Consider the following 17487-nt stretch of genomic DNA (forward strand, 5'->3'; position numbering starts at 1 on the left):
TTGGTGGGAGCAGTTAGATCAATGCGCCTTCAGCAGAACTAGCAAATGGAATTGTCCATTTTGTCATTTCAATGGGGCCCAGCTGTTGTTGCAATATTCCATCTTTGTGTATGGAGTTACATGTTATTCAATCATTCACAATCTTGCAGGAACACCATATAATCACCCAATTCGTACGCGGGTTTCCAGAGGGTTTCTCTGGTTAGCAATCAACAACAAGAAAGCTGATCGAAGGAAGCCTCCACCACTCAAAGCCAATAAAGAAAATCTGTGAGGTGTCAAGTGTGCAACGTTGGCCGTTGGTAACATATTAACACAGCTGGACCAGAACAGATCAAGTTTCCTGCTATTATTTTCATTTGGCCAGCTAGCCCTATTCAGTGGGCTTGCTGCCTGGCTCTTATTCCTTCGTGTCAGCAGCAAACTAATTGGCAAAATAAAACTGTGCCTTTTCAAATTCACACCTCCTGTTGCTCAATGTCTCCTGTGCATTAAGTTCCATGTAAAGGACCATATGTGGATTTTTATTTACAGGGTTGGAAGAGGTACCAGACATTTTGTTATCTGATTGGATCATCTATAATGACATTCGACGATGCAAATAAGCAGTGTCAAAATGACGACGCAGTTCTGGTTAACGTTCAAGGAAGGTAGGCAACTTTACGTCAAAACTACAAAGAAACACGTTGCACGTAACGATTAAATCTTTTTGAAATCATTATCGAATATACAAAAATGTCAAGAAATGTTAATAGTTGATGAAAATCAATTTATCACAGCTAATGGTATCCATTCATCAATATTTTTTCTGATTATGTCTGCCTTTTCGATGGCTATGTGAAATAGTCCTTGTTCCAAACCTCCTCGTGCCACTCGCTAACGGGGCGGCATGGTGGCGCAGCGGTAGAGTTTGTGCCTTACAAAGCTTACAACGCCAGAGATGCGGGTTCGATCCCGACTACAGATGCTGTCTGTACAGGGTTTGTATGTTCTCCCCGAGAACAAGAAAATCTCGTGTGAATTTTCGCCGAGATCTTCGGTTTCCTCCCACACTCCAAAGATGTGCAGGTTTGTAGGCTTTGATTTGTATTCTTGGTATAAGTGTAAATTGTTCCATGTATGTGTAGGATAGTTAATGTTCGGCCTGAGCGAATTTGGTGGGCTGAAGGGCCTGTTCCGCGCTCTATCTCTAAACTAAACTAAAGTAAAACTCATTCTCCATGGTTTTGATGCTCTCTGCACTCATACAGATCTCATCAAATTTTTCACCGCCTCTAACCTCCACTCCTCACTCAAATTTACTTAGACTATTTCTGTCACCTCTACCTTTTCTGATCTCTCTTTCTCCATCTCAGGAGATTAGCTATCCAATCATGAGATAAATTGTCCACTGACATTTACTCTAAACCTACGGACTTCCACAGCAACCTTCATCTCTTCCCATCTTATCTCTCGTAAGGATGTCAACCCTTTCTCCCTGTCTCTGTCTCTGCCACATTTATATATCTATACTAGACCAAGTGCAGATCTGTTCCCGCAAGGCGCAGTTGCAAGGGGAGGGGGCGGCCTGACGTCATCGCGCACCGCTACGCGCTAGACGTACGCCGTCAAGACGCTGCGTATGCCCGTCGAGACGCTGCGTACGCCCTCAATGCGCCTGCGGGCCGACAGGCCGTTGGCGCGCGGGATTTTCGGACAGTGCAAGCCTGTGAGCCGCCATCGAGGACGGCGAAAAGCAGCCGGGGGTCCAGGGGGGGCGGGGGGGGGGGGGGGGGGGGGGTAGAGTGGAGGAAGTAAAATCGCTAGCAAAATGGTAGAAATATTGGTGTTTTTGGAGGAGAGCCGGGCGGCAGCAGCCGTTATGGTCGCGCGGGGCACGCGATGAGAAAGTGCCCAGCGTGAGGCGAAAAAATTAGTGAGTGGGGGGGGGAGGATTTTATGAAAAATGTGTACAGAAAAAGACTAAATTTAATGAGGAGTGGATGAGCAAATGTTAAAGTGAAATCGCTAGCGAAATGGTAAAAATCTGAATAAGAATTTCATTGTTCCAATTCGGGACAGATGACTATGTGACGATTAAAAACTCGGCTCTCTCTTCAGTTTCCAGCATCTGCTGTCTCTGGCATTTATTGTGCATTTCTAAATGCCACTGAACTCAGGGGACAATTAAGAGTTACAGTGGTGGGACTCGGACATGGGCCAGAACAGGAAGAGATGTCCGATTTCCTTCCTGGAAGGACATTGGTGACCAGATGTGTTTTTGTGACAGACGGTTTAAATCCGTCGTTGCAGCGAAAATATTTTCATTCCAAATTTATTTAAATTCTTCAAATGTTATTTTGAACTCAAGTCTCTGGTGTAGATTTCTGGATGCAAATCCAATTATTTAACCACTAGACATAATACTATATGTGCTGTGCGCTGTGCTCCACTGGCGATGTCTGGTTTCCATCTGCTGTGTGTTGTGCTCCACTGGCGATGTCTGGTTTCACTGAAGATTATGCTGACCAAAATTGTGCTGACCAAAAGATTATCTTATTTCTATGAACCATATAACCATATAACAATTACAGCACGGAAACAGGCCATCTCGACCCTTCTAGTCCGTGCCGAACACATAATCTCCCCTAGTCCCATATACCTGCACTCAGACCATAACCCTCCATTCCTTTCCCATCCATATAACTATCCAGCATGAACACATGGAAATGCCTTTAAAAGATCTTCAACAGTGGGGTAAACCTAATGTTAAACTCGTATAGGCAAAAAAGAACAAATTAATTTATTCCCATCATAGACTCCTCATCATTAACCTCACACTGCCTTGGGAAAGCAGCTAATGTAATTAAGGTAGACATAAATGCTGGAGAAACTCAGCTGGTGAGGCAGCATCTGTGGAGCGAAGGAATAGGCGACGTTTTGGGTCGAGACCCTTCTTCAGACTGATGTGTGGGGATGGGGGGTGGGGTGGGGGGGGGGGGGGGGGGGAGGGGAAAAGAAAGCTGTAGGCTGTGGGATAGCTGGTAAGGGGAGGGGAAGGCGGGAGAAAGCAAGGACTACCTGAAATTGGATAAGTCAATGTTTAAACTACCCAAGTGAAATATGAGGTGCTGCTCCTCCAATTTGCGGTGGGACTTACTCTGGCCATGGGGGATGTGCAGGACAGAATGGTCGGATTCGGAATGGAAGGGGAAGTTGAAGTGCTGGGCCACCGGGAGATCAGGTTGGTTATTGCGAACTGAGCGGACGTGTTGGGCGAAGCATTCGCCAAGCCAGCGCTTGGTCTGATCCCTGTTACTCCCACTTCGCCATGCTTCCATTGGGCAGAAGGTACAAAAGCTTGAGAGCATGTACCGCCAGATTCGGGAACACTTTCTCTCCCTCTATCAAGCTTCTGACCAGTTCTTCCATAACGTAGGGATTATTGCCATTCTTCTAACCTACTTCATCGCAGTGATTGGACTTTCTCTTTGGAACTGTGGTGCTGTTCTTGTTCTTGGTTTCTTGGTCCTCCAAAATATTCCAAATGGAATTTAAACTGGAGGTGGTGAAGGGAGGGATTAAGCCAGAAAGGGTTATTGGGAAGAAAGAGCTACTTTAAATTTAGTTGCATCTGGTTGGGTAACTATAGTTGGGTGGAGATTATTCCATGCTTTAATTGTGCGGGGGAAGAACAAATTGCTGTATACATCTGTCTTTGTAGCTGGGATCACAAATTGGATCGAATGCCCTCGTCTGCTCCTAATTGGTTTGGGTTTGGTGTAGGTCTTGTAGTCTATGTCGAGCTGACCATTTAACATTTTGTAAAAACAGGTCAAACGGTGAGCTTCACGTCTGCTTGGAGAGATGCAATGTTGAGAACTATTCAGGCACGGAACTTGCTATCAAAACATGGAGGGGACCGGGGGACACAATTCTTTGGCAGCCGCGCGCGCATGCGCACACTCACACATACACGCGAGAGGCTTCGGAGGCTCAATCCAGCGCTAAATGCAACTCAACTCTGTCTGTTCTCGCCGGGTTAACGACAGCCATGCCTGGACTGTCGGGATACCGGCGCTGCTTCTCCACGCTGGCCATATTTCCCGTAAGCCCAGGCAGGTTAACCTGGCGGGACAGGCAGAGTTGAGCTGGGTTTAGCGCTGCTTCTCTGCGCTGGCTGTGGGCCTGGGGGTACAGCTCCCGTCTGACTCCCGACCTCTCTGGCCACCCATGGGGGGGGTGGGGGGGGGCACTCGGGACAGTGCCGGGGACCCGGCCGGGATCGATCCTGGCTGTGGATGAGGCGCAGGTCTGTGCCACGTCTCCCCCCTCCAATCACCGCGCTCTATCCTCAGTCCCACCCCCCCCACTCCTCCCTCCTCCAATGATCGCGCTGAATCATCATGTCCCGCACCCATTGCCTGCTGACCGACGTCTCTCTCGTCCAATCGGCGCCCTCGATCAGCAGTCCAACCCCCACTGTCTCGCGGAAAGCGGAGATTTCACCGGGTTTAAAAATCCGGATTACAAAAACTTGGGGAGATGTCCCCCACCTCTCAAAACTGAGTTATGTCCCCCCTATCCCCCCCCCCCCCCGGGTTTTCCGCCCTCAGAATCTGCACCCTGGTATTTTTCTCTTTAATCGATCTGTTATTTTCATCTTTATCTATTTGTGTGTGACTTGATTGTGCTCATGTTTACCATTATCCGATTTAATTATTTAGCACGCAAGCAAAAGCTTTTCACTGGATCTCGGTACGAGTGGGAATAATATACCAATACTAATTATACTGTGATGTTTAATTCCATGAAGATTTAATTCCATTTTAAGATTTGACCTGGCACTCCTGCTTTTGGAAAACCCTTTCTTGCTTATTGCATAGCAACTATATTCTTTATTGTTTTATAACTTTTCTCCTTTTCAGATTTGAGCAAGCTTTCCTGACAAGCGTAATTGGTCTGTGGCCTGAAGCATCTTTTTGGATTGGAATAAAATCTGATACAAATAATGAAGGGACCTTCATATCAGTGAACAATAAGCCAGTATCATTTACGCACTGGAACATTAACATGCCAGGTGGGCAATAAGAACAAATGGCATCCTGTTGGACAATTTATTTATTACCATTATAAGGCAGGAAATAATAATGCAAGCCATAGTATATTTTTGAGTTATGGTTATGATTGTAAAATACGAAAAGTGGCAGACAATGCACACAGCTAACTTCCTATGAAGACCCAAGTTGCAGCATAGAATGAGGCCATTCAGCCCATTTGCTTCATGCTCACTCACAGATTATTGCCATTTCCCCACTACGTTTCCCTGTACCATATTTTTCCTATATTCCTACCAATGTCACCACTCACCAACACAAGAAGCCAATTGACCTGCCAAGCCAAATTTGAGTATCTGGAGGATACTCAAGACCATGTGTTTACATGGATTTGACTCCTCTGCATCAAAGATAGCAAACACAGATTGGTTGATCACTTGTGTTTAAGAAGGAACTGCAGATGCTGGAAAATTGAAGGTACACAAAAATGCTGGAGAAACTCAGCGGGTGCAGCAGCATCTATGGAGCGAAGGAGATAGGCAACGTTTCGGGCCAAAACCCTTCTTCAGACCCGAAACGTTGCCTATCTCCTTCGCTCCATAGATGCTGCTGCACCCGCTGAGTTTCTCCAGCATTTTTGTGTGCCTTTGGTTGATCACTTAGTGGAGCTGTAATGACCTTGAGCTTTCAGTTGCCTATAATTCTTCATCCCACTCCCACTCAGATCTTTCTCTTTGTGGCCTCCTGCAGTTTTACAATGAGGCTCAATACAACCTAAATAAATAATTGCAGCCTTCTGGTGTTAATAGCAAATTCACCTATTTTAGATAACTCGTTCTTTCTTTCTCAAACATAATTGCTGGAAGAACTCAGTGAGGGTTTAGTCCTAATGCAGGGTCTTGACCCAACGCATTGATTTACACTCCATTGATTTATCCTCCATTGATGCTAATTGATCCGCTGACTTCTTCCAGAGCTCTGACTGGTTGGTACCAGTAGGATAAATGTTTTACATAAAAATAAAGTATTCCAGATCTGGTGTGAATGATCATATCTCCAGACGGACACATCTACATGGATTAAAATTGGACCATTTAGATATAATGGCCTTCACTAAATTAACAATTATTTTTACCGTAATCCATTGGTTTAATTTGTTTGAATTTTTTTTACATATTGGAAGTTATTTTCTTGCAAGTATGAAATATAATATATCATTTGCAGGGAGAAACACTGGATGTGTTGGCATTGCAACTGGACGTGCTGCTGGGTTATGGGATGTTCGTGATTGTAATAGCAAAGCCAAATATATCTGCAGGACCTGGGCAGCTGGTGCCACATCTCCTCCAGTCATTCCAACAACTGTTCCAGCAACTTGTTCGTCCCAGTGGAAAACGTATAAAAACTCCAAATACTGCTATCAAGTGAGTCAGATACAAGATTTAAATCTTACCCTTTAATAGGTTTTGTATGTAATGACTAGATCTGTGTGCCATCTTGTTAAACTTAGCTTGGCACGATCCTGCTTGTCTGTGCTGCTTTTGGAAAAGTAGGCTGCAATTCAAATGGAAGCCTTTCCCCCACTTTGGTGAGTTTGAATGAGCTGAGTTTTTGGGTGATGGCCCCACTTGAGTCGAGAGGAATTGTTGAGCTTATGCCCCTGTCCCACTTAGGAAACCTGAACGGAAACCTCTGGAGACTTTGTGCCCCACCCAAGGTTCCCGGAGGTTCCCAGAGGTTTTTGTCAGTCTCCCTACCCGCTTCCACTACCTGCTACCTCCGGCAACCACCTGCAACCTCCGGGAACCGCACGGAAACTTTGGGTGGGGCGCAAAGTCTCCAGAGGTTTCCGTTCAGGTTTCCTAAGTGGGACAGGGGCATTAGTTTAATTTAGTTTAGGCATACATTGCAGGAACAGGTCCTTCGGCCCACCGAGTCTACCAGTGATCACCTGCACACTAACACTATCCTCCGTACTAGGGACAATTTACTAGGGACAATCAAGGCCAATTAACCTTCAAACCTGTACGTCTTTGGAGTAGGAGAGGAAACCGGAACACCTGGTTGCTATGGGAAGCAGGTGCTCTGAGAGCACTCATGTGGTCAAAGGGAAAATGTACAAGCTTCATACAGACAGCACCAGTAGTCAGGATCGAACCCGGGCCCCTGATGCTGTAAGGCAGTAACTCGACTGATGTACACTGTGCCACCCTGTTAAATTCTTTGCACTGGGTTAAGATTTTGTGTTCATGGCTTAATTAAAGCTTAGGTAAGATTTGTGGCCTTGATGTCCTACAATATAAAAGTGACTACATTTAAAATGTAACCCAGCAGCTGAGAACCTCCTTGAGGGATATCAAACTTTATTTCCACTCATCTTTGGGTTTTTGCCTGTACAAAGATGTCAAGAGAATCAAATGTTTGTGCATGCATGTGATGCATATCCTTCCATTTCCTGTCTATCTAAAAACCTCTTCAATGTTATACTATCTTACTTACCACCACCTCCTCTGGCAACGTATTCCAGGCATCTACTCTCTGTGTAAGAACTTGCCTTACACATCTCATTTGAACTTTTGCCCACTAATCATAAAGCAATTCCCTCAAGTATTTGGTATTTCACCCGCAAGAAAGATTCTAACTGTCTACCCTGTCTAGGGCTTCCATAACTTTATAAGCTTCTTTCAGATCAACCCTCAGCCTCTGACGCTTCAGAGAAAGCAATGCAAGATTGTTCAACTCTTTTAACTTTTAATTACTACCCTGTAATCCAGGCAGTATTCTGGTTCCTCTGGTTCCTCTTCTGATTCCTCTCCAACATCCTTCCTATAGACAATAGACAATAGGTGCAGGAGTAGGCCATTCGTCCCTTCGAGCCAGCACCGCCATTCAATGTGATCATGGCTGACCATCCCCAATCAGTACCCCGTTCCTGCCTTCCCCCCATATCCCCTGACTCCGCTATCTTTAAGAGCCCTATCTAGCTCTCTCTTGAAAGTATCCGGAGAACTGGCCTCCACCGCCCTCTGAGGCAGAGAATTCCACAGACACACAACTCTCCGTGAGAAAAAGTGTTTCCTCGTCTCCGTTCTAAATGGCTTACCTCTTATTCTTAAACTGTGGTCCCTGGTTCTGGTCTCCCCCAATATCGGGAACATGTTTCCTGCCTCTAGCGTGTCCAAACCCTTAACAATCTTATATGTTTCAATAAGATGCCCTCTCATCCTTCTAAACTCCAGTGTACAAGCCCAGCTGCTACATTCTCTCAGCATATGACAGTCCCGCCATCCTGGGAATTAACCTTGTAAACCTACGCTGCACTCCCTCAATAGCAAGAATGTCCTTCCTCAAATTAGGGGACCAAAACTGCACACAATACTCCAGGTGTTTTTCTGTACAACTGCAGAAGGACCTATTTGCTCCCATACTCAACTCCTCTTGTTATAAAGGCCAACATGCCATTCGCTTTCTTCACTGCCTGCTGTACCTGCATGTTTACTTTCATAGACTGATGAACAAGGACGCCCAGATCCCGTTGTACTTCCCCTTTTCTCAACTTGATGCCATTTAGATAGTAATCTGCCTTCCTGTTTTTGATACCAAAGTGGATAACCTCACATTTATCCACATTAAACTTCATCTGCCATGCATCTGCCCACTCCCCCAACCTGTCCAAGTCACCCTGCATTCTCATAGCATCCTCCTCACAGTTCACACTGCCACCCAGCTTTGTGTCATCTGCAAATTTGCTAATGTTACTTTGAATCCCTTCATCCAAATCATTGATGTATATTGTAAATAGCTGTGGTCCCAGCACCGAGCCTGGGACCACAGCTATTTACAATATACATCAATGATTTGGCGCATTAACCTCAAGTTCCTTTATCAAATCCAGTTTGATCCAGGAACTTGAGGTTAATGCGCCATTAGGAGGCAGTGACCATAATATGGTCAGGTTTAATCTACGATTGGAGAGGGAGAAGGGTAGATCGGAGGTGTCAGTGTTGCAGGTGAATAAAGGGAACTATGGGGCCATGAGGGAGGAGCTGGCCAAAGTTGACTGGAAAGATACACTAGCAGTGATGACAGTGGATTACATAACACTAAATCCAGAATTGCTTTCTCCAAGGTCGGCTCCAATACAAGCTATAATCGGGTGACCAATTATGGACGCAATATTCCAAATGCAGCCCAGCCAACATATTATAAAGCTGCCTCATGACTTCCTGACTCTTACACTTATAGCCCAACCAATAAAGGCAAGCTTACCATACACATTCTTTACCATTCTGTCATCTGGTATTGCTACTTCCAGGGAGTTATGGATTTGAAATTCCAGCGGTGATAGTAGAGGCAGATGCAATAGCGTCCTTTAAGTGGCTGTTAGATCGGCACATGGAAATGCAGGGATGACTGGGATATGAAACATGTACAGGCAGATGAGATCAGTTTAATTTGGCATCATGTTCGGCACAAACAGTGTGGGCCAAAGGGCCAAGGCATTCCTCCAAGTCCCTGTCTACTTCACCTTCCTCAGCCTTACGTGTAATTCCTTTCTCCTTTTGACCAAATTCACAACCTCTTCTATACCTTCTCATCCTTGTCCCTCCTGCTCCCACCTTTCAGACAGCCTAATCTCTTTCCGGTAATCTCTTTCCGGCAATTGCCTGATCTTCCAGCATTCATCACAGTGGCTGAATCCCACAGTAATGGGGATTAGGATATGGTCTTTCATATGGACACCATTCATCCCTTTGAAATGGTCCGAATCCATGCTCTCAGCATCTCGGGGAAGGATTGTACTGTGGCAGCTGGCTGTCTGCATGTTGATGCCACTTTGTGCTATCTGTTTAGTATCTGTCTTGTGACAACAAGTCATTTTAATCTGTATTTCCACCATTAATCATGTCTATATCAGACGGTAGATTAAGAGGCCTGAAAAATATGCTGAGAGTTTTGAATCCACAAAATTTATTAGCTGACTTACTGCCACTCCATCACTTTTTCACTTAGATGGTGATTATATGGAAGGACCTGAGCAGAGGAGGTACTAAAACAGCACTTAAAAGACATTTGGACAGGTCCATGGATAAGAAAGGTTTAGAGGGTTATGGGACAAATGCGGGAAAATGGGACTTGCTGAGATGGGGCATATTGGTCGGCATGGATGAGTTGGGCTGTGGGGTCTTTTTCCACACTGTATGGCTCTAACTTCACACATGATTTACACCACTCAAAATCTTGGTTCACACAAACCTCACCATTAGTTTACTGTTATTTAAAAAAATCCCCAGAATTTGCACGTTAATTGCCCACTTAAACTTGCTGCACAGGTAACATGAGATAGTGAAGTTTTGGTATCATTTTAACAAAAGTTGTTAATGCATTATCAATTAACCACTGTAACTGAGAATGCACCGTCTTTTTCCTGCGGACAGCAAATTATTCCAGAAATGTTAGTTTCATTTTTATCTTAATTTCCCTTTCTTTTTATTCGATTAAATCTATTATTTCTCTTACTGTTCTTTATTTGACTAATTAACCCACCTATTTTTTTTTGCTGAAATGTTTCTTCAACTAATGATGTATACAAGAGGAGTTATCCTCCAGCATGCTCCATCCACCACAGGATGATGATGGGAAAACTGCTCATTCTCAGTTTAGTTCAGTTTAGTTTAAGGGCCTGTCCCACTTGGCAATTTTATTGGCGATTGCTGGCAAATTGACTGACGTATCAGGTCACCCAAAAATTAGCGGCGTGATGCGGCGTGACACGGCATGACGCGGCGGTGACGCGGCGTGATGACGTATTGACGAGTGGTGTTTTTTTCAAGTGTCGCAACATTTTTGTTGTCGCCACTGGATTTTGAAATGTTCAAAATCTTTTGGCGACCCTGATATGACGCCGGCAGTCGCCGAAAAAATCGTCAAGTGAGACGTACCGAGGTACAGTGAAAAGCTTTCGTTGCGTGCTAACCAGTCAGCGGAAAGACAATACATGATTACAATCGAGCCATTTACAATATGTAATGCTAAGGAATACATTGCAAGGTGTGCAATGCCTGCAGTGGGACGGTGATTTGCCACAGACAACATGCTACAGGTTCTGTAAAACAGTTGGAGAGAAAGCAAAAGCACCATAATTATTGGGCATGTGAAAAATCCAACCAAAAGTCCTTTAACTTAGTCACAAGGAACTGCAGAAGCTGGAATCTTAAGCAAAAAGATTTGCTTTTGCTAATTCACCAGGCCATGCAGCATCTCTGGAGAATGTCTGGATAAGCAATGTTTTGGGTCAGGACCTTTCTTCAGGCTTGCTTTAACTTGCTTAGTATGACTTCAGCCTCTTTGCAGGATTCATTTTCAACCACTTTTCAACTTTGAGCCTTTTGCTGAGTTTTATTGTTAGCCTTTATCTGCCTGGTATCTGATGAATAATACGATGCACCTTTTCCCATTCAGATTTTCATAAAAGCGCCACATTTCAGGAAATCGTGGTTTGAAGCACGTGATTACTGTCACAGCAGAGGAGCAGATCTAATGAGCATCCAGGATAGCGCTGAAACTGATTTCATCTGGAATCAACTTGTGTACGTATTTACTGTTTACCACACCTTCCAAATGTTTTACCAGTAACTTATTAGGAGTTACAAAGCTATTTGATTGTGTTGGAATTCAACATTTTACTTCAAACATAACTTTCAAATATACTCAACTATTGTAAAGAAGGTGAAGTAGAGACTTAATAGCAAATAAAATTAAAACTACTATTGGTTTTGCTGATGTAACTAATCAAGAATAATGGGGTTAGGAGGGAGAGATAGATCAGCCATGAACGAAGGGCAGAGTAGACTTGATGGGCCGAATGGCCTAATTCTATTCCTATTCCTTATGACTTCATAATGATTGGGGAACCAGCAGTGGGAGGCATGGAATTATTGCTGCAATTTGAGAAATAAAGATCAAGTTTCAGAGAAAGGCAGAACAGTGTTACAACTGCTGCCTCACAGTGCCAAAGATCCGGGTTCGATCCTGACCATGGGTACTGTTTGTGTGGGTTGTGCGCATTCTACCTACGTCTGTGTTGGTTTTCTCCAGGTGCACCAATGTCCCCCCACTTCCGAAAGATGTGCGTGTTTCTAGATTAATTTGCCTCTGTAGATTGCCGCCAGTATGCAGGGAGTTCATGCGAAAGTGGGATAACATAGAACTAATGTGAATGGGTGATTGACGGTCAGTATGGACTCAGTAGGCCGAAGGGCCTGTTTCCATGCTTTATCTCCAAACTAAACTTTTTATTCACATGGAGATTCTTCGCGTCTCGAATGCCTGAGCATCTTTCTGGGATAAATATTTGATCCAACGGAGAACAGATGTGCTTGGGAGTTGGGTTAGGAGAGGGGCAGAATGTGATAGAATTATTCACTTCTTCAAGAATATCTTGAGAGGAATACCTCGTGCTCCCCATCACATCCAGGGTCACATCTTCCTCATGGAACTCACTAAACAACTACGTGGTGATGATAATAGATTTAAAAAAAAGGCAAAAGGCGTTTTTTCTGGACAGGGCCCCAAAGGTTGCCCTTCAAATTGTGCTTCTTCATCTCTCAGAACCCTTTGCATGAGAACTCATGGGTAGCTTCACAATTATTTGTGGACAAATGGTTCTGAGTTTCTATCTAATCTTAAAACATGGCACGTAGAACAGTACAGCACAGGGATAGGCCCTTTGGCCCACAATGTCCGTATCGACCATGATGCCAAGTTCAACTAATCTCCTCTGCCTGCATGTGATCCATTTCCCTCCATTCCCTACATAACCATGTGCCTATCCAAAAGCCTCTAGGCTAAGCCAAGTAAATTAATCAGATTCAAATTGATTGCATAATATTATTGAACTGCTCTTTTTAATACACGCAGGTCAACTTTCGCTTCTTTCCCTTTGTGGATCGGAATAAATAAGCCTGGCCCAACTTCTGGATTTATTTGGAGTGATGGCAGTCCAGTAAGAGTTTTGTTTTCATGTGAATAAATGTGCATGATTTGAAGTGATTTTCTATCTCAGAATTCTAAAACAGTTCACTACTCACATTACAGCTGGTAAAGTGTTAGCGATAGCACAGAAACAAGCCACCTGTCTCCATTGAGTCTGTGCAGACCATCAAACACACATCTACACCAATCCTACATGTTATTCTTTCTACATTCTCATCAACTCCCCTCAGATTCATAAGTTCACAAGTATTAGGGGTGGAATTTGGCCATTCAGCTCATCAAGTCTACTCTGCCCTACTAACCCCATTCTCCTGCCTTCCCCCCATAACCCCTCTACCCTACCCCTCACCCACACACTGGGGTGCATTGTACAGCAGTGTAATAACTTATTGAGCCACATGTCTTTCTGATATGGGTGGAAATCAGGGCACAGGGGGAAACTCATGCATTACAACAATACAATACAATACACATTTATTGTCATTTGAGCCCCAGTGAGACTCAAACGAAATTTTGTTTCCACAGCCATACAAACAAAAACAATGTCCTACAGACATACACACAATTAAGTTCACACAAACATCCATCACAGTGAACCCACTGTGATGGAAGGCAAAGTCTTTTCTCTGCCCTGCTCTCAATTTCTCTCCCGATGTCCAAGCTCCAGGCGGGTGATGCTAAGTCCCACGGCCATTTTAGGCCGCGCGGGGCGATTTACGGCCCCGGCATTACGGGGAGAACATGCAAATACCACAAGTCATCTGCTGAGTTCAGGATTGAACAAGGGTCCAACACTGTAAGGCAGCAGGTTTAGAGATACAGTGCAGAAACTGAATTAAAAAGTGCAGTTCAATAATATTGAGCAATCAATTTCAATTTGATTAATTTACTTGGCTTAGACTAGAGGCTTTTGGATAGGCACATGGTTATGTAGGGAATGGAGGAATATGGATCACATGCAGTGCAGAAACAAGCCCTTGGGCCCACCAATTCCGCACTGACTAGCGATCCCTTCACATTAACACTACCCTACACACACTAGTGACAATTTACATTTACACTAAGCCAATTAACCTTCAAACCTGTACATCTTTGGAGTGTGGGAGGAAACCAAAGATCTCGGAGAAAACGTACGGGGGGAACGTACAAACTCCGTACAGATAAGCACCCATAGTCAGGATCAAACCCAGGTCTCTGGCGTTGTATCTACAGCTGTGTCACCGCACCATCGTATGATCATTATGCCTTTGACTGCACCATATTATGTCATTGTATTTAGTTGATATGTTTTGTATATCTTAGGTTGCATTTTTCAGTTTCAGAAGTTTAAGGCTTTAAAAAAGTTCATTAATAGCGATGATTTGGAGAGTTTTGAATTTTACTTACCTACTCACATTATGATTTCCGTACTCCACAGTTCCACTTAAAAGACATTGAAGTAGTATTGACCAAGAGGGCCAAAGGGTCCGTTTCCATGCCACATAGGTTTAAGTATTATGGAATAGCACAGTTTCTAATAGGGTATTTACACCGTGATCTAACTGCCAGAGAAAGCTCTTTAACTGTCTTTACACCAATTATCATCACATGGCAATCATGTTTCTTCAGGTTTTGCCCATAAGTTCATACGTTCAAAGTCCTATAAAGCTACATCATGACTTTCTGACTCTTCTACTCAATGACCTGACCAAGAATGCTTTCTGCCTTATTTGTCCAATTGTATTGCCACTTTCAGGAAGTTATTTTTATTTATTTTTTTAATTTCAAAATAGACTTTATTAAAATAATAAATATATACAATACGTGAACCGTGCGAAAAAAAATCATCCAACATTTTCGGAGGCTCTACACCTTGTTCAATACAGTTTATACATTTCTCAAGTCTGTCCCCCACCCGTGCCACTCATGTGGCCCCCTGGCGTGGGATACCTTCCCTTGTTTTGAGGGGCGTCTCCACCATACCGTGCCTGCCCCAAGAGCCTCTGTATAACAATGCTGTTAAGAGTCGTGCCTTTAAATGTATATTTACCACAGACACGTCACCTCCCCAAGGGCGACACCTCACACTTGCTCGGATTAAACTCCATCTGCCATTTCTCTGCCCATTTCTGCAACTGATCGATATCCCACCGTATACTTTGACAGTTTTCCTCACAATCTATGACCCCAGAAATCTTGGCGTCATCTGCAAACTTATGCCCCCGTCCCACTTAGGAAACCTGAACGGTAACCTCTGGAAACTTTGTGCCACCCAAGGTTTCCATGCGGTTCCTGGAGGTACCCGGAGGTTCCCGGAGGTTTTTCTCAGTCTCCCTACCTGCTTCCACTACATGCAACCTCCAGCAACCACCTGCAACCTCCGGGAACCGCACGAAAACCTTGAGTGGGGCGCAAAGTCTCCAGAGGTTTCCGTTCAGGTTTCCTAAATGGGACAGGGGCATTACTAACCAACCCATCAGCATACAGCAGAGGTCTCAGCACAGAACCTGTTTTGTTGCTATATATTCAGACAGTTAAACTGTCGTTATTTTTATGTTTGTTGTAGGTAAGCTATGAGAACTGGAATGCTGGAGAACCGAACAATCATCGTGGCGTTGAGAACTGTGGTGAAGCAAACACAGATCATTTGCGATGGAACGACATACATTGTGAAGCCTTACGTGATTGGATATGCAAAATTAAGAGAGGCAAATATTAAAGAATGCGTTCTCAACTTTCATCACAAAATATAGAATTAAATATAAAATTCGATGAAGGCCAAAACTTCTGAATGCAAAAATGCGGAAGATACTTACAGTTATATCTTTGTAGTTGGCAAACCCAAAATCTATGATATATTGTGTCCTCTTACTCCCACCTCCCCATTTCCCATTGGTTTTAATGAAGATGGAATGTCTTTTAAGATGAACACTTTCATTAAAATAGGAGAAAGACGTAGAAAGTTTACACATTCTTCTGGACCACCTTTTGGTCTCTTTAACTAAGAGGAGATACGCTGCCAAAAAGGTAGTGCAAGGTTGTGCCGGCTGCTCATGAATGATGGGTTTGTTTTATGAGGAGAGTCAGGTCAGTCAATAAGGCCTGTATTCAAGAGCATTCAGGGAAGGAAGAGGCAATCTGCTTGGAAGGTTCAAAATTCCGACAAAGCTTAACAAGTTGGACATCGATAGCATATTTCCTCTGGCTTGGCTGGGTAACATAGAATATAGAACAGTACAGCACAGGGGCAGGCCATTCAGCCTAAGGTGTTTGGGCTGAACATGATGCCAAGTTAAATTGATCTCCTGCCTGTACAAGATCCATATCCCTCTATTCCCTGCACTTCCATAAAAAGGAGGAAAGAGTGGGCATTGCACCATTGGAGGATGATACTGTACAGTAGTAATGGAGAACAAAGAAATGAAGACGTTTTCTGCGTCAGACTTCAGAGTGGACGACACCAGCAACATTCAAGAGTCAGGGGGAGTGAAGTTAGTGGAGTTGCTATTACAAAGGAGAAGGTGCTTAAACCTGGATAGGTCACATGGACCAGATGGAGTACACCACAGGGTTCTGAAAGAGGTAGGCGTAGAGATTGTGTAGGCATTAGAAGTGATCTTTTATGAGACAGGAATGCTTCCCAGAGGACTGAATAATCTCAAAAGTTACTCCATTGTTTAAGAAAGGAGTGAGGCAAAAGGGAGGAAATTAAAGGCTGCTTAGCCTGACTTCAGTTGTTGGTTAGATTTTGGAGTCCATTTATAAGGATGAGGTCTCGGGGTATTTAGAAGCACGTGATAAACCAGGCCGAAGTCAGCATGGTTTTGTTAAGGGGATATCTTGCCTGATAAATCTGTTGAAATTCTTTGAACAGGATAGACAAAGGAGAGTTAGTGGATGTTGTTTACTTGGAAGTCAAATACAATGTTAGCATTTATTTCAAGAGGACTAGACTATAAAAGCAAGGATATAATGCTGAGGCTTTATAAGGCACTGGTCAGACCACATTTGGAAAATTGTGAGCAGTTTTGGGCCCCATATCAGAGGAAGGATGTGTTGGCATTGGAGAAAGTCCGGAGGATGAATTTCTTTAGTCAGAGGGTGGTGGATTTCATTGCCACAAATGTCTGTGGAGGCCAAGTCATTGGTTATTTTTAAAGCGGAGATTGATAGGTTCTTGATTAGTAAGGGTGTCAAAGAAGGCAGGAGAATAAGGATGAGAGGGTAAAATAGATCTGCCGTGATTGAATAGCGGACCAGACTTGAGTGGCCAACTGTTCTGATTCTCCCATATCTTATGATCTTACTAGCCAAGCACGCTTTAAATGGCAGAGCAGACTCAATGGACCAAATTGCCAACTTCTGCTCTTATTTTACATGCTTCTATTGCAAATAGAAAACTGAAAATAAATAGAGACACAAGGAACAGCAGATGCTGGAATCTTGAGAAAAACACAGAGAACTGGAGGAACACAGT

General features: G+C 43.8%; 1 protein-coding gene across 1 annotated transcript in view; it reads left to right on the forward strand.

The window, feature by feature from the left end:
• mrc1 (mannose receptor C-type 1) overlaps window positions 1-17487 on the forward strand; it is a 139921-nt gene that overhangs the window by 72816 nt on the left and 49618 nt on the right. Inside the window, exons 10-15 of the mRNA XM_033015268.1 lie at window positions 535-650; window positions 4908-5059; window positions 6261-6460; window positions 11499-11626; window positions 12957-13041; window positions 15577-15718. Coding sequence (XP_032871159.1) covers window positions 535-650; window positions 4908-5059; window positions 6261-6460; window positions 11499-11626; window positions 12957-13041; window positions 15577-15718 — 823 coding nt within the window. The remainder of the gene's footprint in view (window positions 1-534; window positions 651-4907; window positions 5060-6260; window positions 6461-11498; window positions 11627-12956; window positions 13042-15576; window positions 15719-17487) is intronic.

The sequence above is a fragment of the Amblyraja radiata genome, chromosome 2, assembly GCF_010909765.2.
Source record: "Amblyraja radiata isolate CabotCenter1 chromosome 2, sAmbRad1.1.pri, whole genome shotgun sequence".
Classification (NCBI taxonomy): domain Eukaryota; kingdom Metazoa; phylum Chordata; class Chondrichthyes; order Rajiformes; family Rajidae; genus Amblyraja; species Amblyraja radiata.